Source organism: Notamacropus eugenii, chromosome 3 (genome assembly GCF_028372415.1).
Source record: "Notamacropus eugenii isolate mMacEug1 chromosome 3, mMacEug1.pri_v2, whole genome shotgun sequence".
NCBI lineage: Eukaryota > Metazoa > Chordata > Mammalia > Diprotodontia > Macropodidae > Notamacropus > Notamacropus eugenii.
The window spans coordinates 94,430,760-94,454,572 of record NC_092874.1 but is presented as its reverse complement, the minus strand read 5'-3'; the positions used below and the strand labels follow the sequence as shown (position 1 = coordinate 94,454,572).

Below are 23,813 nucleotides of genomic sequence, written 5' to 3'. Positions count from 1 at the left end.
GTCTTGTTCAAGAAATAGTAAGGAGGCCAGCATTACTGGATTAAAGAGCAGGTAGAGGGAGGGAAAAGAGATGTAAGAAGAGTGGAAAGATAAGAAATGACCAGGTCCTGAAGGGCTCTGAATGCCAGAGGATTTCATATTTGATCCTGGAGATAATAGGGAGCCACTGGAGTTTACTGAGTAGCAGGGTAACATAATCAGCCCTGCATGTTAGTGGGGAGAAACTTGTGGCAGGGAGATCAATAAATAGGCACTATTAAAAATAACCACAGTCTAGGTATGAGGGAACGAGGGCCTGCACCAGGGTGGTGGCAGTGTGAGAGGACAAAAGGAGTTATACATGAGAAATATTATGGAGATAAATCAACAGCCTTTGGTAATAGGGTGGATATGGAGGGGGTGGGAGAGAAGAACTGAAGATGAAACCTAAGGTTTCATGCTTAGGTGACTGGTGGTAACCTAAATAGTAACAGGAAAACTGGAAAGAGGGGAAGGTTTGGAGGGAAAGAGTTTTGTTTTGGGTATCTGAGTTTAAGATGTCTACGGCACCTCCAGTTCAATGTCCAATAAGCAGTTCAAGATGTGAGACTAGAAGTTGAGAGAGGTTAGGACTGGATAAACAGATCTGAGGGTCAACAGTATTAAAATTATAATTGAAACAATGGAAGTTAATGAAATCCCTAAGTAGTACTGAGGGACAAAAGAGCCCGGGACTAAGCCCCAGTTTTGACAAACACTGGCAATCTTATCTTGGGTAAGTTTCTTGACTGATTGGAGCCTCAGTTTCCTCACCTTTGCAGAAAAAAAAAGTGTACAAAAAAAGTGAGTTTTGTGGGAAGAACACAGGATTTGGAGTCAGAAAACCTGTGTCTGAGTCTTGGCTCTAACAAGAAACAAGCTAGGCAGCAATATGCAAGTCACAATTTCTGTTTCAACTTCCTCATCTTAATAATCATGACGGTGATATTCATACTACGTACCTGTTGGCAATTCTACCACCTCAACATCTCTTCCATCCACTCCTTTCCACTTATAGAGCCACCACTGTACTTCACGCCTTCCTCAACTCTCACCTAGGATATAGTCATAGACTCTTAACTGGTCTTCTGATACCCAATAGCTTCTCTGTGAAAACCTCCTGTTCAGTTTTTCTATAAGTAATCAAGAAACAAATATTTCTCTAATTAAAAAACCATTTCCAGACATTTTCCCTTAGGAAGGTAGGTTAGGTCAAGAACAAAAGGATTAAGGAAAACGGAAATTTGGAAAACAAACAGAAGCACCCCTTAAATCGTTAAGAACCTTGCCTTTGCCTGTGACTTATCCAAGTCAACAAATCTGACACTATTATGCACTTAGAATGCAAAAAGATGAAGTTAGCTGAATCTAAGCAGCTGAAGAAATCAACAAGCCAAAAAAGGAAAGGGGGAAAACAGATGAGGAATCAAGACAAAGCCTTTGGAGGCACTCAAGGCTGGAGTTATAACCTGGATATTGAAGATCCAACAAAGGAGACTTGAGAAGGGGTGATCAAGGGAAGAACCACCAGGATGAGCAAGAACCAGTCAGAGAAATGTCATGAAAATCTTGAGAGAAGTAGAGAATTACCCTCTTTTCCATTCAGAGGGAAGTTCCCCCTCAACACCTTTTTTAGTTCAGAATATTCTAAGGAGACCCTTTCAATTCCTGAGAGGAGTGGTCAGGCAAAGAACTTAGTAGTTCTAGCTAAAGATAAAAGATTGTTGTTAGCAACCAGTGTTCTAAAATGTTAATTTAAAACTTTATTTTAACGTGATTTTTCTTCACAATTCTTATGTTACTGAGAACTGTCTTGAGAGAAATGTGGCCAAGGATATAGAGAAATTAGATGAAGAGAAGGCACATAAAGAGACTATGTTGAATTGGACATTTCCTTAAGTTAGAAATACTTGAATTAAGAAAGTTAAATTAATAAAAAAAATTCTAGCTGGTCTGTGCCTATGCTATAGAGAAACATTAATAATTTTTTTCTTTGACAACTCTCAATTCTTCTTCCATACACACAGCTTCCAAAGCGATATTCCTAAAGGACAATTTATACCTTGCTCAAGAAAGTTCAGTGGTACTCCACTACTATACGTATGTACGTATGTATGTATGTATGTATGTATGTATGTATGTATACACATACCAAATTCCTTGGTTAGACCAAAGTTAAAGTTGCTGAGAATCTGGCTCTGGATTCCTTAGCAGAATTCTCTCATACGCTGTCCATACAATTAAATGTGAGAGCTGCTCAATTGTCTACTGTCTTCACTTTTTTATCTACATGCCCCATGAAGCCTTCTTTTTAGGCTTACTGCCCATTGCAGCCATCATGCACTCCATGTACCAATTAACCTGCTGTTCCCTTTACATTGAACCTTATTTCTCTCCTCCAGGCCTTTAGATAGGCCCCACACATGGGGGCCTGGAATATACTCTCCTCACTTGGAACCCCTCACTCCCTTCAAAGCTCAGCTTAAATCAACTCTTTCAAAAAGCCTTTCCTGAACTCCCAACTCTTCCCCAGATCACAAACTAATTTATTACATATTTACTTTATGTATAGGTTGTATTTATGTGAGAATATCTTTATCTCCTTTCCCTTCTTCCCATATATAAGCTCTGGGATGGCAGAGATTGTATCATTTTTAGTATTTCAGTCAATAAACATTTATTTATTTTTTATCCCTGGTACATGTAACAGGTACTTAATAAACACTTGCCATAAGGTAAGTTGTTTGTACTTCAAGTAGTTTGAGTTAGTAGTTTCACATACCTCTGCCTATCTCACAAGGTTTTAGCAAGGCTCAAATGAAAATTATATATAAAGGTGCATTGCAAAATGTAAAGCACTCTCCAAACGGTAGTAGAATCTAAGTTTCTTGAGAGCAGAGATTATTCTCTTTTACATTCCAAGTAAATAGAACAGTGAGGCACTTTATCAAATACATAATGAATTTAATAAGTTTTTATTAACTGAAACCACCTATCTTTATCAAGAGTTACATTTAAGTCAGAGGTAAAATTAAAGTTACCTAAAATTTAGAGATACCAATTCTCCCCCTTTCTTTAATTTTTTCTTCTTGCTATTAAAAATGAACATGAAGTTACTGAGAAATGATTTGCAATTATTTTAAAAGCAGTATATTTAGAAGTTCCTTTTCAAGTTTAACATTTGAAGTTTAAGCACTTTGGGCTGAGATGCTAAAGTTCTAGCATACTGCTATAAGGCTCCTCTAAAGGGTTGGGGATACTCCAGAAGTGAGGGAAGAGGGGTAGGAGGGAAACAATTAAGTCAAAGGAAGTTTGGCAGATACCAACAAGGAAGTTAGGTAGATAATATGGCACACTATGTTTGACCAGTTTTTACCATAAAAGAGTCAGCTAGGATGGAACTGTTGTGTTAAGGTAAACATATTAAGTAACGTAATACCAGTATCTTCTCAGTTCCCCATTAAGAAACTAAAGTAGTGACAAAAACATCAGATGAATACTATCTAATAAAACATTCAAAATCCAACCAACCAACGTAAAGAATATTTTGCTGGCAGAGTTCAGAGAAAGTTTTCAATAAAAAAACAAACACCAACTCCAAATGTTTCTAGCCCTTCAGAACACTGCTGTTTGTATCGCCTGTATTTCTATTTGTCTGATTAGTCCTTGGGTAAATCTAAGATCTAGTACCAAAGGTCACAGCCTACAGGAACAGTTTTCTTTATGACAAAAGAAAAACTGGTGATACCAAGAGCTGTCCCACAAATGACATATTAAGAAATCATGGGAGAAACAAAGAAACTATGAGATAACTGTTATCATAGCACACTACAAATCAGAAAAATATTAATGATTACTATTAACACACTAGAGTCTGGCTGTGGAACTTTTCCTGTAACACATACTTTTACACATAAAGTGTAAAGCATAAAGACCAATAAATCCACTCTGAAGTTATATAAGGGGCATCCAAATATCATTCAGCACTTTAAAAATATGTAACTGAAAGATATGGAATAATATGAGAAATAAGACACTTTGAAGAGATTCTAGAAACACTTTCAAGTTAGTGGATCTTTTCTATGATAAAGAGAAGCTGGTAGTTTAGATTATAGTACTTTTCAATCACCTAGTAACTTCAGAAGAGTCTGTATGATGTAAAAATACTGGCCCTATTAAAATGCCCAATGAGTCAGTGTTACTCCCAGCTTCCCTTACAATCGGATTCATTTTGGCCTTCTTTGCAAGCTAATAATTTTAGTAATTTGGAGGGAGAGAGGGCAAATATTTCATCAGATCATAAGGTCCTTGAGGCCAGGGACTATCTTTTGCCTCTTTTTAAATCCCAAGCACTTACCTCAGTGCTTGGCACACAGTAGGCACTTAATGTTTATTGAATTAAGCAAAAAAGCATTTAACTACATTTGACCCCATCTTTCACATTTCTGTGAATTATTTCTTCTAATAAACTTTATTAGCAGTTAAAATGGTTGAAAGTGCCAGACAAAGGTTTCCAATACATTAGGTGAAATCTCTATGAATGAGTTATATAAAAACATGAATACGCTTTATCCATTTGTTTTACTTTTTTTTAGTAGAAGGAAGAGTTAAGGAGGGAAAGGGGAAATAATTTCCACAGAGGTTGGAGTACCTATATAAGGGAGATCATAAATCCAAAGAATAAGCTAAGCTTTGTTTCTAATCATTCTCTGTAACACCCTTAGAAGGATGTCAAATTCTGAAAGAGTACTAGAATAGTTGGGTGTACTAAAAATGGTTGGCAAATTTGGCACCTACTAATTAAGCACAGGCTGAAAGCCACAATTTTAGGTCACCTCAAAACTAACTTTACATGTCAACGAACAAGCATCTATTAAGTCCTTATTACTTACTTGCCAGGTACTATGAATAGAAAGACAAAAATGAAATAGTCCCTGCGCTCAAGGAACTTAGTCTATTTGGAGACACAATATGTACATATAAGTATATACAACATACATAGTATTAGGGAAGCTGGAGGAAAAGCATTACTAGCAACTGGGGGTGGAAGTCAGAAAAGGCTTGGTATGGTCAGAAAAGTTACGTATAAGAGAGAATTTTAAGATGTGGAAGTGAGAAAGAGAGTATACTATAGGCAAAGGAGACCAGTCCAAGGGCAAATAAGAGTACACTGTGTCAAGACCAGCAAGATGACTTATTTATAGTAATGTATAACAAGGCTGGAAAGATAGATTAAGACTAAGTTGTGAAAGGCTTTAAAGACTACACAAAAATCTAGAGGCAATAATCCTAGAGGCAATAAGAAGCTACTGGAATAGCTACTGAAATTTATTAAATAGGGAGGGTATTTGGTCAGATCCATGCTTTAGAAAAATCACTAAGGCAGCAATGTGGAGGATGAACTGGGGTAAGACAGAGATAATATTATCTCAACAGACAAGTCAAGAGATGATCATGGCCTGAATTATGGTGGTAACCATATAGGGCATTAGAATGAAATCCTAGCTTGTAACAGTAGAAACAGTAAGCACTAGTGGGTCGCCTTCTCTCAGATGAAGGCCTGAACTGTGGTGTTAGTATGGAGAAAAGGACAAATTTAAGAGATACTGGAGAGACAGAAATAACAAGATTTGGCAAATGAATAGATATGCAGGCTGAATGAGAGTAAAGATTCAAGTATAACAAGCTGGATGACTAGAAGGATATTAGTACTCTACACAGAAACAAAGTTGTGAAAAGGGATTCTACTCTAGACATAATGAATTTGAAATGTCTACAGGAAAAGCACTTTGAAATGTCCAACAGGAGCTCAGAAGAGAGATCAGTGTTTAATTTTTAAATACAGGAGCCATCAGCCTAGAAATTATAGTTGAAGCGATAGAAACTGATAAGACTACAGAGTATATAAAGTCAGCCCAGAACAGTCATGAGATATACCCAAAGTTATGGCAAGTGATATGGCTAATGATCCAGCAAAGTAGAATGAGGAGTGGTCTTGACAGGTAAGAACTGAGTACTTAGAAGGAGAGGGTGGCCAAGAGAATCAAATGCTACAATTAAGTAGAAAAGGATGAGGACTGAGAAAAAGACATCAAATATAATAATTAAGATATGGCTGTTAGCTTTGGAGAGAAAAAAGGCAATGTTTAAATTACCTATGTGCCTTATAATTACTAACAATCCGTGAAGAAACAATAGAACTTAAAAACAAAGTCATTACTAACTATATGGAAATTAACTTGCCTACTTAAACCTGACCTTTAAAAAGACCTGTATTCCTAAAGCAATACTCCTAATCAATGTTACATTATTGCTAATACTGCTGTGTTACAGAATAGTAATAAATACTATTGTTAATTCTGTGGTATGAAGTCATTAGCAAATAATGTCAGTGAATCCCCAAAAGTCCATATTAACTATTTTTGGTATAGTTGCCACATGAAAATTACATTTACTGTGATCACATTTTTTTGTTGGTCGTGGTCAAGAATAGCTACATAGGATAGCAATTGTATATTTGATGTGAACATACAAGTTAAATGCAAGGACTAGGATTAATCAGAACTTTATTAGAACAGTGAATCCAGTTTCAGTCATCAAACGAAAAAGGATACTGAGAAACTGGAGATTGTCCCCACAGAGACGTGACAAAAATGAAAAGGGACAGAAAACAGGTCTTACAGCTCCTATTGTATTCTTCATAGTGCCTCGTACTGTACAAAACAGTAGGCTCTCAAATGCCATGAATAGAGAATGAAAAACCATCTGGGTTTTTATGGAGATTGGCTTTACATATTCACTAAAAACTAAGAGGAAAGAGTATTAAATTGAAACAGAAGATCCCTTTGGATATAAAGTTCTTAACCAGCAACATGCTAAAACCCTGAAATTGCCTCCAGAGAGATACTGTAGAAGCTTCAGTACTTTGTGATCCAAAGAGAGGGAAGGGAAGCTTCAAAAGCACATCATTCAGACACTGATTTGCTTTAGGGCAAAGAGCTGGCTGGGTCAGAAAAGCTTTAAGTTCTAACTTCATGATTCTCTGATGTCAACTTCAGGTGGTTCCCAAAACAGACTATACATCTGTTTATGGACCATGACTGTCAAGGTGGACGCGGAGTTAGCCAGAAGCCACTTTACAGGTAACAATAATGCAATTTACAGAATCTAGAATCAATGCTCAAATGGAAAGGGGGGGGGGGGGAGGGAAGAGAACAGGAGAGAAGGGAGGATGACAATGAAAGAGTTCAAACAAGGATGTTTTAGATATCTAAGTGTTTAAGATTGCTGAAATTTAGAACCCCAGTTCTCAGAGAATTCAGAGTGGATTGTTTGTGCATAGTTGTCTGCACATTCTCTCTCCCATTAAATTCTAAGTTCCTTTTGTATTTCTAGGGCTTAGTACAGTACCCTGCACATGGCAGATGCTTTGACTGACTTGATTGTACTAAGAGTACTAAAAGATTTTCTTAGGAATTCATTAAGGCTGCAACTTTTCTATGATTAGGCAATGCATCACCTCCAAAGTCACACTTAGGAGTGAAAGAAAACCAGGTTTCTAGAATCAATTCCTCCTCTAAGTCTCTATGAAATAACCATATCACCATGATGGGGGGGAGGGGCACTTTCATTGAAAGATGAGAGGAGTGAATAACTATGAATGGAATATCTTAGTCAATGAACCCAGAAAGCAATGGAGAGGGAGTAGAGTAAAAAAAGGGGGAAGAGAAATCAGTATGATGTGGTCACCAAGGTAAGTTCTTCCAGTATAGAAATGAACCAGTATATGCTTTCTTCTGACAATATTACTATTGTAAAGCAAAGAACTCAAACTCTGTGCAAGCAAATAAAGTTTTTTTTTAAGCCAGAGAATACTCTTTATATAACTATGATAAAATTTTGACTTTAAAACATTCATTTCATGAAGGCAGAAAACGTGTTTGGTTTCTGATCTTCAGCACCTAATCACCAAGTGGCTTCTTTGATTGAGAAGATGGCAACTTCCAGAACTAGATTCAAATGTATGTCAACTTCTTTTTTAAAAATAACTTCTGAAATATTTCAAGTCAACCTGGTTACAATCATCTGACCTTATTAAAGTATTAGGCATTAAAATATGCCTAAGGAAAAAATAATTTTAGTGTCATTCCAGGAATTAGAGATTTTAACTTTTAATTAATTATTCTACATACCAGAAATTTTTTTTCCTATTTAATGGTGTTTCTACATTATAGAGGTCTAAAATTTGGTGGCGTCCAAACAGTTCCCAAGATCAAAAAAAATTTTTTTTAATCTAGCAAGGATTTTGGGGGACCTGCAAAGATGCTCCAAACCAGTACAATGGGCCAAGGGTCACTTTATATAAGAAAAATCACAGGTCACTTAATTTGTTAAGAATACAATGGCCATACGCCCCTTTCTTCAACATCTGTGTTACAATCCTGAGGTTTTCTCTAACTAAAAAGTTACCAGCAGTCGCCAGGGAATAAAAGGATTCTACAGTGGGGTTCAGAAGGGGTCCGTGGAACATAAGAAACACCACAACTCAGCAGAAGCAGCAGGGGACGGGTGGGTGGGGGTGGGAATGCAAGGGGCCAAAAGACAGGCCGAGCCCCGGCGCCTCCCGGCCCTCCCCCACCCACCACGCGCCGCCCCCCCCTCCCCGTAGCTTCCTCTTCCACACCCACCCCTTCCTCGGACACATCCTCTTCCTCCTCTTCCTCCTCCCACCCCGCCTCCCGAGGCCGACCCGGGCCGGCCCCGCCACCTGTCTGGCCAGACGCAAGCAAAGGCGGAAGGAGCCCAGGGCTGCCCGGCGGCCCGGGCCCTGGGACGGGGAGGAAGTACAAGGGACCCGAGGACGGCCGGCTGGATCCACCCTTCCCCCCCAGCCGGGGCCGCCGCCGCTCTCCCCTCAAAATGGTGGTTGCCGGGGCCGCCCGGTTATGAAACACGCGCCGCAGCCCCCTCCCGGGGGTGGAGGCAGGAGGCGGCCTCGGCTCCCCCCCTCCCGCCCTGCACATGGACACGCCGCGCCTGCAAACTTCCCGGGGGCCGCCTCCGGGGGGATCGGGGCGGGAGAAGAACCCCCCACAGGGCCAGGGGAGGGGGCAAGATCGGTGACTTGACTCACCCACGGACCGGTACCCCAGGATAGCAATCTTCCGGGACTTGGACTGCGGCATCTTCTCACACTCCACAGCCCCGGCCCAAACCACATCAACCGCGGCGGCGGCGGCGGCTCCTGCTGGTGCTGGAGACGACGGCGGCGGCGGCCGGGGAGAGCGACATACAGAGGAGAAACGGCGGCGACGGCGGGCGGGCTGGCGCGGGCTCGGGCTGGGTCTCTCTCCCTCGCTCCTGAGTTCCCCCCGCTTCACTCCCCCCCCAACCGCCCGGAACCGACCGCGAGACACCGACCCCCCTCCCCCCACAACACACACACGTGACACCACCCTCTCCCTCCCGGTTAGGCCCCTCCCCTACGTGACCCGAGTGTCAGGCTTCCCCCGCCGCCACCACCACACGCATACATGCACATACACCCCAACTCAATCGTTCTTCCCCGGCCCGCTCCTTTTCCACCCAAAGGCAGGTGGGCTAGGTTTAAAGGGAAAAAAACTGCTTAAGGTTTTCTAGAAAAAGTCACGACTAAAACTCGCTGCGTCATCAACCCCCCCTCCTCTCCGCCGCTTATTAATTACGCTTCTTCTCTCCGAACGCTGATTGGGCGCCCTTCCGCCCACTTGAGCAATGACGCGACGGAAACTCCTTCTCCCATTGGGCTAGGGGAAGCCAAGCGGAAAGGAGGCGGTTCCGGAGGACTGGGCGGTGAGTTGGTCTCGACACCTCCGAGCTAAAAATAAATTCCTGGCATCAGCCGCGCGGTGGGGCGCCGGTGGCGTTAGTAGGCTTTGAAACGCGAGAGGGGAGGGCGGGGTGAAAAAGAGCTCCTCTGGGATTGGTGAGAAGAGAGCGGAGGGGGCGGAGCAGAGGGGAGCGAGCGCGACGGTGGTTGGAGAGGAATGCTGGGCGGTTGGTTCGGCGCGCGCCAGGTGAGTCCATAAAAGGCTCCAGGCGCGGGGCTCTCACGAGAAGGACGCTTTCGATCGTGGGGCGTTTGCTAGCTGCGTGTCTTGTAAAAATAGCTGGCTTGCGTGCGGAAGCGTGAGACCCGGACTTGGCTGCGGGCAAGTGGGAGGAGATGCGATGGCGCTGTTTAATAATTTTACGAATAACGATTGCGACAAACGTGGGTCTTAGCCCCGGCCACGTTAGGCTTATGAAAGGACGCCTACCTGGAGGTGGCTTCTGCCGTAGTCCCCTCCGAGCCTCGTTCTCCAGGACGGGGCCTTGCCTCCTCACCGTTGAACAGCAAATACTTACAGAGAAGCCGGGCTGCGCCCCCGTGAAGTCCTCGTTAGGGGGCCTACCGCAGCGGCCTCCTCACCCTCTTCTGAGCCTTGGCTCCGTGTGTCCCCCATTGTCCTCTCTACGCCCCTGCCCCTGCCGCCCCAGGCTTCCTGAGGCAAGAACCTCTCATCGAGTAAACTCCAAGTTGAGCCCGCCACCCGCCGTGCAAGAACCTTTACGACGGGGCCCCATTTGTGTCCCCCACCCCTCCTTATACAATTAAAGAAAAATATTAGACACCTTGTGCAGTTCATGACCCCACTTGGGGTTTTCTTGGCAAAGATATTGGAGTGGTTTGCCATTTTCTTCTCCAGCTCATTTTACAGATGAGGAAACTGAGGCACCCAGAGAGGTGAGTCACCGACTGCAGACCCAGGACTCTCCGCTGCACCCCCAACTTTGTACAAACCTCCCTTTTAGGCCGGGGAGGAGCAGGGAATTTGTCCTCAAGATACCTGGCATTATGTGCAGGATTGCGTGCTAGGGGCATTCCGGAGTTACAAAACTAGATGAGACTTCTCACTGTTCCAAGCGCTGCCTTTCCTCCTACCATTCCCTCGGACCGGAGTGCTGACCGCTGTGTCGGAACAGCCTCTGTCCTTCAGACGTCCTGAGTCTGCAGTCCAGTCATCTCTCCCTTGTGTGACTCTCCTTAAGCACTTTGTGCCTCTCGTGGCCTCCTCCATCACACCTTTCCATTCCCCCCTCCAACTGGGAGGCAATATTTTTCAGGACGTTGTAAAGTGCTTTGCCAACTAGTCAGTGCTAGTTGTTGTGTCAAACTAGACGTTTCCAGAATATTTTGAATCCTGTATATACTCAGTGTTGGTGGAATTAAATTGATTGAACTGAATATTCTCATGTAGCACATGGTGAAAATGAGTCAAGTACATAATTCAAGTAAAAAATAAAAGAAGGGAAGCCAAAAATGTGAAATCTCCAAAAGCCATAATGTTTTATCCTAAAGCAGTGGTTCTTAAAGTGTGTAGATATCTTGGAGTCCCCAAGACCCTTCAGGGCATCCTTGAGTTCAAAACTATTTTCACAATAATATTAAGACTTATTTGCCTATATACTGTTTGCTTTTCTAGCTATATATTTCTGTAAGACCTTTTTCAACCAAAACAACATAATCACAACAGATTGAACGAATGCAGAAGCAGATATGAACATCTAGCTGTCTTCTATTAATCCAGACATTAAAGGGATTTTGAAAAAAGATGTAAACTATCCCACTCAGCGCATGAATTTTTGAAAATATATTTATTTTTATAAAAATATTTACATTAAAATATAAGTATTTAAACAGAAATAAATATTTTAAAATTTTATTGGTTTTAAAAATATTGCTAGATATAACCCATATAAATAAAAGCTCTTTGGGGTCCTGAATTTTTTTAAAAGTATAAAGAAGTTCTGAGATCAAAAAGTTTGAGAACCACTCTCCTAAAATGTAAATATTCTCTGATACCCTGATGTATTGGATGTGTTTGTGATTCATTGATGTGGATACTCCCTCCAATGATAGTAAATACAGTAAATACATTTTCTCATTCTGTGCAATTTTTGTTCATGTCTTCATGAAAGAGAGGGCTTCTTCTAGATCTCTTGATGTTATAGATACCAGCGAACCACACACATTTTCCATCAGTTATCTTCTCTCTTTACATCTTATATAGCAATCTGACAATAACCTTCACACCACTTCCCCTGCATAGATCTTTGTTAGTCATATGCCATAGCCTGCTTATGCCTACCACAGTATATCTCCATTGTCCTTTGCATGATCAGTGATTTGAAATCTTCAGAAACTGGTACTCCATGAGTCACAGCATCACCGAAGTATGATATCGATATTATTAAGAATGGTTGCCTTTTGTTTCAAGGAGGATCATGGGGTCATTTAAAAAAGCACTGTAATTTTCCAGATGAAAGTCAGCCTACTCGTTTCTAGGTCCAGATCTTGTTTATACTTAGGACTTGTCCACTGAGAGACCACTTGTATGGCTTGTCCATCTGACTATATGTCTTAGTCCAGAAAATGGACATTCTTCATTCATTTGGTTTTTTCTTTGTGAATAGTTAAGCCAAACTCTGTTAAGTGGTTATTGATCTTGTTTAGATGGCTCTTTAATGTTTGTGAATTTGATATAATCAGCACAGTATCATTCATGAACAGAACTATCTTAAGGAACTCACCTTCTGCAATGAATCCCTTTTCAATTTGGAGGTTTTGCTAGACATCCTTCATGACAGGAAATGCCCATGTGTGTCATAAGCATGTCTTTTTGTTTTATGCCTTACTTGCTATCAATAATTAGAAGGTGTTCTGTTGTTACATCTTTCAGAAAATCTTGTTCTCTTTTAACATATGCATCAGTGAAAATTAGTTGTAGGAGAGTTTGGGGTTTTTTTTTGCCCTACTCAGTGCAACACTTTTTAAAGAGTCAGCAAACAAATAAGTATAGTGAGAACTTGTCTTCTTTGCACCTTTCAGTCAATTGAGAGAATACAGAGATGTGAACTGATAAAATATCATTTACAAAAGTCTATGTAAGGAAGATCTAAGATCAAATCCAACGTCAAATACTTAAGAGCTCTGTGGCTCTGGGCAAATCAGTTAACCTCCGTTTACCTCAATTTTCTCCTCTGTAAAATAAGGATAATAATAGCACCTATTTCCCAGTGTTATTGTGAGGATAAAATTAGATAATGTTTGTAAATCACTTTGCAAATCTTAAAGCAACATACAAATGCTGTTCTTCTCCTTCTGTGTTCATCAAGTATGTCCTCAAAATGTGTTTATTTTTATAATTGTAGAAATGGAAAAATAAGCATGGAGCTAAACAATTATTGAGGTGGCTAGGTGGCAAAGTGGATAAAGTCTGGGCCTGGAGTCAGGACTCTGAGTTCAAATCTAGACTCAGATACTAACTAGTTGGTTGATTGTGGGCAAGTTACTTAACCTTGTTTGCCTCAGTTTCCTCATCTGTAAAATAAGCTGGAGAAGGAAATGGCAAACTACTCCAGTATCTTTACCAAAAAACCCCCATCAAACTCATGAAGTCAGATGTGACTGAACAACAACAATTACTGACATTTTCTCAGTTGCCTTTAAAAAATTTGATATTTTCCCCAAACCTTTGATATCCCCTCCTCTTTTAAAGATCTAGAGAACTGATCCCTCAACACACTCGTAATTATGTTGCCTCCAGCATAGACCTCCTATGTTTATAATTGCTCCAGTCAACTACTCTTTCCCCATTTGTTTTCTTTGGTGCTATTTCTACTTCTTGCAGAATGTCAGACTGATATTATAGTTCACATGTGGTGATGGATTCATTGTAATTGACAGAGAAAAAATAGTTTCTATAATAATCTTTGTGGATCATTTCCACTTTTTAATCTATATTTTGTCCTCCTAGTTTCATGTTAAATACTCTCTAGGTGATTTTGCTTAATCAAGTCACTTTGCCATGCTTTCTTTGGACTTATTCCCCTTTATTCAGTTTTTCCATTTTCTCAACGTTTTGTAAGGGTATAATATAATATAAAATTATATAATATAAAATTATAATATAAAAACTTTCCTCCATGAGCTTTTTAAAATTTCTATACTCTTTATGCTGAGATTGTATTTATTTTTAATAGTATTTCTTTCTTTCCCCACTTACATGACAAGAAAATTTCTAGCATTCATTTTTACAAGATTTTGAATTCCAAATTTTTCTCCTTCCCTCCAGTTTGATACAGTTTATACATGTGCTATCATGTAAAAATATTTCCATATTAGTCACAGTTGTGAAAGAAGAAACAGATCAAAAGGAAAAATGGGAAAGAATAAAGTAAGGGAAAAAAAATATGCTTCGATCTGCATTCACAGTCCATCAATTCTTTATCTGGGTATAGGTAGCACTTTCATTCATGAGCCTTTCCTACTTGTCTTGGATCATTGTGTTGCTGAGAAGAGCTGAGCCATTCATACCAGATCATCACACAATGTTGCTGTTATTGTGTGCGGTTGTTCCTGGTTCTGCTCATTTCTTTGCATCAGTTCGTACAAGTCTTTCCAGGTTTTTCTGAAATCTGCCTGTTTATCCTCTTATTGCACTATAATATTCCATTGCATTCATATACCATAGCTTGTTCAGCCATTCCTTAATGGGCATCCTTTCAATTTCCAGTATTTTGCCATCATAAAAAGGGTTGCTATAAATATTTTTGCAAATGTAGGTTCTTTTCCCTTTTTTATGATCTTTTTGGAATACAGACCTTGTAGTGGTATTGCTCTATCAAAGGGTATGCAGTTTTATAGCCCTTTGGGTATAGTTCCAAATTGTTTTCCAGAATGGTTGGATCAATTCACAATTCCATCAACAGTGCATTAGTATCCTAATTTTCCCACATCCTCTCCAACATTTATCATTTTCCTTTTTTGTGATTTTAGCCAGTCTGATAGATGTGAGGTGGTACCTCAGAGTTGTTTTAATTTGCACTTCTCTAATCAAAAGTGATTTAAAGCACTTCTTAATATGCCTATAGATAGCTTTGATTTCTTCCTCTGAAAACTGCCTGTTCATATCTTTGACCATTTATCAATTGTGGGATGACTTATATTCTTATAAATTTGACTCAATTCTCTACATATTTGGGAAATAAGTGAGATTATATTTAAAATAAAAAATATTCAGTAGTTAAATTGGTTTGTAATTTCTTCAATTTGAGTATCAGGACTATTTTTGTCCCATAAAAAGGGGTTTGATAGAGTGCCTTCTTTCTCAGTTATTGAGGATAACTTGTGTAATACAAGTATAAATTATTCTTTGAAGGCTTTATATATAGAAATCATTTGTGAAGTCCATATGGTCCAGAGGAACTTTCTTTAGTAATTATCCTATGATTTGATTTTTCTTTCTTAAATTAAGATCTTTCTTGTTTTGTTAATTTGGTATTTTATATTTTTGTACATAATCATATATTTTAAATTCTCAATTTTACTGGCATATTGCAATATAATAGTATTTGGTTGTTATTTTAATTTCCTCTTTTGTGTATTTACCTTGTTCACTTTTTTTTACTTAAATAATTTTATTTTCCTCTTTCTTTTTTTATTGGATAATATTTTATCAATTTTATTAATCTCAAAAATCAGCTCTTTGTTTTATTTATTATTTCTCTGGATTTTTTATTTTTATCTGTGTATTTTAAAAAATATTCTTATTTTCATGCTTGTTTTAGGTTTGTTAATTTGTTGATTTTCTACTTTTAAATTGTATTCCCAATACTTAGTCCTCTTTTTTCAAAACATCTTTTCAGAGAAAACATTTTTTCTCTTAGGACTACTTTAGCTGAAGCCCAAAGATTCTTACAATGAATTTATATTTTAAACCAGTGTAAAAGTTTAAACAGGGTCATAGAGATCAGACAAGCATATGCTGCAGGTATTTGTTTAGTTAAATATGTTCTGGAATGCCCCACTCCATCTTCTCAAGAGAGACTGCAATTTCCAACCTTATGGAGAGTAGTAAGATGGTTATGACTATCACTTTTTTTCTTCTGTTTTCAAGAGGGGTATTTCAAAATCAGAATTATGTCTGTCTATAACAAATTAGAGGTCAACTAGGTGACAAAGTAGATAGATACCAGGCTTATAATCAGGAAGGCTCATCCTCCTGAATTCAATTCTGGCCTCAGACACTTAGCAGCTATGTGACCTTAGACAAGACACTTAACCCTGTTTACTTCAGTTTCCTCTTCTGTAAAATGAGCTGGAGAAGGAAATGGCAGACCACTCCAACATCTTTGCCAAGAACACCCCAGATGGGCTACAAAGAGCTGGACACAACTGAAATGACTGAACAACAACAAAAGTATATATCAGGGATTTGATTCTTCAGATTAGTCAATCAATAAACACTTATTAAGTGCTATCTCGCAGACATTGTGCTAAGCACTGGTGGAAGTAGTCCCACTCCAGTCCAGGAGGGTAACACCAGTTAATCTTGACCCATTTAGCTCACCTCCCACCAAATACATATTACATTAAAGATCATCATGGATAGCAAGAAAATGAAAAAGCAGCAAAACAGTAACTGGGAAAATTACTATATATATATATTATATATACATATATATATGATGTGTGTATATATATATATACATATATAAGTTTAGACAATAAAATACGCTGGGGTGAAGGAGCTCTGTAACTCAAGAGCAAGATGAAGTCTCAACTCTACTGAGAAACGGACAATCTCACCCACGAAGTCTGCTCTTAGTAGTAGTATCTGGCATTTGGCACAAGGATATATTGAGTTGCCAGCTTTTTCCAAGTACCTATGGGAGGACCTCTGCTAGCCATTTGAGGTTTGTCCCTTGCTCCTTTTTCTCCTAGCTCTCACTATACTTTTCTCCTCTCCATTGTATCTCAGCCAGTCTGGAATCATATCTTTCTCCAAATATGTAGGATGTAGCTTCACAAAGGTGTCTTTCATGGGACCCACCTGGGTAGGATACTAAAACATTACCCTTGGCTGCCATTTCTCATCAACTGGCAAGGACATCAAATGTTTGCTGGGTCAGATGGTTTCTAGACTTTTTGGTTTCTTCATTGTGGTTATTAATTTTCATTAGTTAGATTGTCTTAGGAAATGATGACTTTCAATCAATGTATGGTCTTTTATCCATTTCTTATTTTTTTTAACTGTCAACAGCTCATTTAATTAGGTCAGGCTGCTGGAATTTCTTCATTTATACAACACAGTTTCTCATTATTACCACTGCTACTGTGACTCTACTTAGAATCTTTGTAATTCTGATTGTTTATTGTCTACCACCTAGGTTGAAAATATTTCCCTGGTATACCTCCCCACTACCTCATATTCATCCATGTAATCCACATCTCTCTCATGGCCCTATCCCACTCCACCCTTTCATTATGCTTTCTGTAACTTCTATTGTCAGTAAATTGGCCTTTAATATTAAACCTCTGCCTTCTCCCTGGAAATTACTTTGTATTTGTATTTAACTTTATGTATCCCCAATAGAATATAAGCTTCTTGAGGGTACCATCTGCTTTGTGTTTGTCTTTATATTTCTAGTGCCTAACACAGTGTCTGGCACATAGTATATACTTAATAAATACTTGTTTAATTGAATAGATTCATAATTGTCAAAAATCAGAAGCAGTGTATCTTTAGTTGTAGAGACTTTTTCAGGGTAGTGAAAAGTCTGTACACACACACACACACACACATATACACAAACTAAAACTTTCAGAAGTTAACCATTATCAGATGCAACATCCACATATTTATTCTCTACCCTATCTTACCCCATACCGCCCATGCAGGTCAGAGGTTAGCTGGGCAATATTTACCTCTGAGACAAGAAAGCCAACACATAGTCAGAAGAGATTGTTTCCGTTACTTAGACATTTTCCACTCTTGCTTTTTTTCCATGCAGACCAGAGTTATAAGATCAATAAATATTTTTGTTGTTTTAGTTAAAAATAAGTAACGTACCCTCAACAAGCCAATACTTGATCTTTAGTAAATCGGTATTATATGATGCAATATCTCATAAAAACTTAGAAGTTACTCATATACAACTCTTTAAATGTACTTTGCTGGACGAAACAAAATATGGGATTTGCAGTAAGTACTTCACTTCCATCACCTTTTGGATGATTTCCTTTGGTGCTCTCATTGTCTTGGACACTAAATCTTTAGGAGGCTACTTTCAGAGTAATTGTATACCCTCTGGGTGGGAAGGAGCCATCAGGAGAAAGAAATTTTGTTAATTTTCTCTGAAATTTTCTTGTAATCTATGCAAACATATTGTTCTCCTGAATCCAGGAGATAGTTCTCTGAACTTTATCATACTGGATTAAAATGAGAAAGAAAAATCTATAATCATTACCATCCCCATTCTTACTTGAAAAACTGCCTAGTAAAATCATTCTTTGGAGAATATAGAATTATAACCCTTTAGAACTGAAAGAGACCTCAGTGCATTGATTTTGCAGTATATATAAACAACTGAAACATTTGAAGGAAGCAGCTAGCTTTTTTTTGTTTCTAACTTGTATAGGGTGGGGTTTTGTTTTTGTCTTGTTTTGGATAATGAAATGTATTTTGGGACTAGGCATGGGAAAAGAGGTGTGGGGAAGAGGGGAAAGGAGCTGGTACAGAAATTATACTAAATTTCATCCAGACCTGAATGTTAGAGAGACCTAAATTTGAGCATGATATTAAACTATTTGTTCTCTTGGGATTATTTTGCTTTCCCTTCCTCAGTTCTCATAACAGTGCGTGGCACAGTGTAGATATTTAATAAATGTTTGTTGAATGATTAATAAAGATTAGTGGCACTAGAACTTATTAGAATTATCTTCATTACTTGATACATCAGCACCTGAGCATTAAGCTGAAACTAGGAGCCAGAAAATAGCATCATCATACACTAAAAACACCCTTATGTCTTCATCATATTTCCAGACTCCTGAATGCTAGTAGCTACAGTTTTCCTCTACTTTGATGAATTTCTTTTAAGGGAGTTTGATTCCTGTATTAGTCTGGAGGTATCTGGAATCAGTTTTTCTTAAATTCTTGCCTTATTTTCTTAACTTTGGATATTTCTCCCTGAGGGACTTTCTATTGCATAATTCTCACTTAAGAAACTAATAAATTCATTTTCTGTTACATTTGACTCATAAGTTAGTTCTGAATCTGATCAGTAATTAATATGAGTAATTTTCCATCTTTTTATCCTTACCTTTTTTTTACAGAGGCAGACTCTGTGAGCTCCTAGTTAACTGGTTCAGTGTTAAGTAAATGTGATTAGCCAAAACACTACACATTGAACCTGAGATAACAGTGGTACCTTGTACATGTTCCTTTATCCATTCTACTAATTTGATGTTCGTATTTGACCCTTGTTTCTACTAGTTGATGGTCTTACTTCACCTAGAAAACTAATTGGGAAATGATTCCTACATCAGTACCAAGATGTTTGCCATGTCCAATCACTTTCTTACTATCTTCTTGAAGAAAATATTGAGGATAAGCAGGCATGAAACTTCTTGGTCTATAAATCTTTGACCTTTCTGTTCTTCACTTAACTCTATCTATCTATCTATCTATCTATCTATCTATCTATCTATCTATCTATCTACCTACCTGTCTGTCCGTCCATCCGTCCGTCCATCTGTCTACCTATCTATCCATCTCTCTCTACCTATCTATCCCTATTTTTTTCACTCTTGTGTACACCCTGTGCTCACCTTTGTTTTGAAGTCACCAAGTAACTAGAGAAAGAGATAGACTTGTAGGCTGAATGCTTTGTAGAATATATCTACTTTTTCATCTAAGCTGCAATTGTATTCGTAGTGGCCTTTTCACTTATTTTCATAATCAAAGTGAGATGACCAAAAGTATCATTTCATGGGTTTCTCTGTCTTTAAGTGCTCAATGAAACAAATTCTACCTTCCAGTTACTTTCGACTTCTTTAGTCTTCTAGTTTCATTTATAATGAGAATGTTGATACAGATGTATCTAAGTTCTTTCATCAGTATGCCAACCTTTTGTTGTTCACTTATGTTCAGTTTTGGACTAAGATCTCACATTTGATGTAGCATCAGTTTAACCTATGTAGCAATTAAACTAACTTTTTTTAAAGACAGTGTCAAAAGTTGTGCTCTCCTTATTACTCAGCACTTTGCCATGCATCTACTATGGTTGCTGTGAAAGTATGAGGAGTTTGTGAAGAACTGATTTTTTATTTTGCTATTTCAAGGATCATTATGACCAAATAATTCATCACCTAGGTGCTGACCTGACCTGCTGGGATGAGGCCTCACATCTATAGCTATCCTGGACATCAATCAGGGTCATCTCATGTCACAACAAGGCATTGAGGGAGGATGTTGTAGAGTCCCACTAGCATTCTGTACTAATTTACTTTAAATAGTGTTCAAAAGTGAAACAGGATACCTTAGGAGATAATGAATTCCTCTTGAAATGGAGGTTTTTAAGTAAAGAATGGATGACCACTTGTTAGTATGTTAGTAGAGTTCTTTGTCAGGTATAGGCTAGACTAGATGGCCATGGAGATTCCTTCCAGCTCTGAAATGCTGTGATTCTATGAAATTGTGATGTAATGAATATAATTGAATATTATTGCACCATAAGTACAAATACAAGGAATTCACAGAAGCATGGGAAGTTCTAATCCTAATTGTGTTTCTAATCCTAACTTGAGTATAGTGCCTAACACATAGTGGGTGTTTAATAATTGCTTGCTTAAGACATTTATAATAGCTATTCTTAACTAATGTAATTACTAGTGTAATTTCCTTCTCTATCTTCATCTGTCCTTAAAGACTTATATGAATCACAAGCAAGCATATATATGTAAAATTTTGTATTGCTTAAACAAAGTTTTACATTGCCTATAGTAATGCTTTTTTTTGTTCTTTATCTCCTGCATGTGATTTTTCAAGTTGTTTAAAAATACATGTTCCAAATACTGTATGCTTCAAAAATATTACATATTTTTCTTCTAAAAAATTAAATTTTAATTTTAAATTTTTCTTCTAAATTAAATTAAATTTTATTCTAAAATTTTCTTCTAATTTTCTTCTAAAATTTTCTTCTAATGTTATATATCTTCTTCTAAAAATGGTTATTGAAAGGAAAGTTGCTTTGCACATATATGGGCCCCTAACTGAGTGTTTTTTTTTCTTCTTCTGGGGAATCTGTGACCCATATTAAAAAGATAGCATTATGAAGGGAATTTCTTTCTAAATATATTCTTCTTAGGACCCTCAATTCAAAAGCTTTACTTTTTTTCATTTCAATCTTTTATTTTTTTAGGTTTAGGGTTTTTTTTTTCCTTCTGATTTTTCCTGGTGAGCATGCTTAACAATTTATTTTAATTCAATGAGACTGTGAAATTTACACAGTAGTGTTAATAAGAATTGGTTCAATGATGGATAATGTTAGACTTTTTTTTCACATGTTAGTTTTGATTAACTTTTCTCCTCATCTTTTATTCTTTGTTATAAGGGATGCAAGGGGAAAAGAGGATAGCTACATTGGAAAATGCAAGAGATATGAAAACAAAATGTTTTTTTAATGGGTTTATTAAATCATAACAAAGTACTGCCCAGCCTGGTTCCACCTTACCTTCTTCATATTTCTTTCCAACTTTCCCCTTCCCAAACTCTTTACTTGATGGATCCACACTCTCTGTTGAAAAGACTTCCACTTTCCTGCTGCTTTGCTTTTATCTATAACTCTTCCAACTCACCTGAAATGCTATTTCTCCTCCTTAACCAAATTCTACCCATCTCTCCAAACACATGCCTCAAATACCTATTCTTAGAGAAAGCCTTTCCTAGGATGAAGTGACTTTTCCTTTCTCCAGCCTTATAGATAAAGCATTTATCAAAGCTCACTATGTGCCAGTTACAACTGTTAGCCATATAATGCATTTAGCAATTAATCTTGTACTGTTTTATAACCCTATTCTGTTGTTGCCCTTAATCGCTGTTTACTCTTTTTTGTTATTTCACTTTTTACTTTTTGTGTTTTAATTAGGCTGTAAGTTACTTGAGAGCAGGAAACATAAAGGCTTCTTTGCATCCCCCACAGAGCCTAACACACTTTTCTATACAACAAATGAAAATGTGTGGATTGAATCGATTTAAGGAATACTAATTATATATCAGTTGGTAACTAAATATAACCTCTAAAAGAAAAGACAGTATGAAATGAGATGCCAGATTTTTTCTAACTAGAAAGTATCTGCAGCAATTAATTTGGGGAAAATCAGTTTGTAAGGAACTGAAGAATAACAAGGTGCTAATAAATTAATGGCCTACACAAGTTGGTCAAATGCCAGATTTAATTTATTTTAGAAATTAACTGACCCTGCACACGGAGGGAAGTGGTAGATTGACTATACTTTAACTTTTAGCATGTCTGATACATTCATTAAAAACAAGTGAAATCAATCTAACAATGTACATTGTCCTTTGTATACAAGTAGGATGATTGTGAGTCAGCTGCAACCTTTCACTTGCTTTCTGAGTAGCAGTACCATACTTGCACTGATGCTCTATAGCCTCTTGTCCAGTTCTTTTCTTGACCTAAGATTAGCAGTACACTTATGATCATAAAACTAGCAATGCTAACAAGTTCCTAGTATAGTGATACCCCAAAATAATTAGAATGTGGAGCAAATTGTCTTCAAGTTTGTATTTACAAAGCAAGGTTAGAACAGTTGTAATATGATATTCGGGGGGGAAATCAAGTGGAATTCTTCATTTTCTTTCTGAACTCAATTGTCAGGATTTTTTGCTAAAGGCTCTGTTAGGAGAGAATATTCTTGTGAAATCTGTGTATAGGCATCACCTCTCACTTTTGCAGGGTAGAATTAAAGCATGTCACTTACTTGCCAAGTCTGATGGAAGGACAAGATACGGTTGGTTCAAACTTCAACAAAAGGTATTTGTTTTTAAACACTGAAGCAAAAGTTTGACAGTTATGTCAGTTAAGTTCACAAAACACTTTATTAGGAAGGTCATAACTTCTTCATTGGATATTTTCCAGAAATTATTAGAATAAAGGCTAGAAGGGTTTGGTTTATATATTTGAATTCTCTCTAATGGTGAGACTTAGTAAATCTTAAAATACTGTGATTTTGAGATCTCTTCTAGACTTGGTTTTCAAAATATTCTATGTAACTTAACTCTCTTTTACAGTAGTATCTTATTTCTTTTCAGTTTGTCTACAGAGAAGGTGTGTATGTGTTTTCATGTTTAAGTGCTTTATTCTCACATAAGTTTCTTATGCCTTTGATTTTGGACGAAGAAAGTATTGCCTATGTCTTTTTTTTAATTAGAAAAACTAAACAAAGCAGATACCAATCACTTCTCTCCTCCAGAGGAAAAACTGTAGATCCCAAGTTATACTATTAAAGATAGAAGTTTTCCTACCACCTTGACCTTAAAAGAGGCAGCCCAGAAGAAAAGAGAGCCAGCTATAGAGGACAGTGGTACAGCCAACTGGAGAGAAACCAAAGAAATATCTTAGAGACAGTACAAGGTCAGTGGAAGAAAGCAGTGTACTATACAAAGAACCTTCCATAAAAATCAGCAGATCCAAGCTGGCTTTGTAAATCTTCACTGAGTCAAATGCTAGGATTATCAATGTCAAGGTCAAACAAGGAAAATGTCTGGGATGGAGAGTAGTGATATGCTCTTATACACTAATAGGAGAGATGAAATATTTTAAAGTATATGCTTCAAATAAGAAGTTATGGATTGGTTATTGTTGTATAAACGAAGATTTTGACTGTCAATTCCCAAAAGAATTAG

The 23,813-nt window shown here is 37.9% G+C and overlaps 1 protein-coding gene across 1 annotated transcript in view; it reads right to left on the bottom strand.

Moving 5' to 3' along the window:
- RHEB (Ras homolog, mTORC1 binding) overlaps positions 1–9,815 on the bottom strand; it is a 61,682-nt gene extending 51,867 nt beyond the window's left edge. Inside the window, exon 1 of the mRNA XM_072652178.1 lies at positions 9,152–9,815. Within this exon, the coding sequence (XP_072508279.1) occupies positions 9,152–9,203 (52 nt within the window). The 5' untranslated portion in view covers positions 9,204–9,815. The remainder of the gene's footprint in view (positions 1–9,151) is intronic.
- Between the last annotated feature and the right edge of the window lie 13,998 nt (positions 9,816–23,813).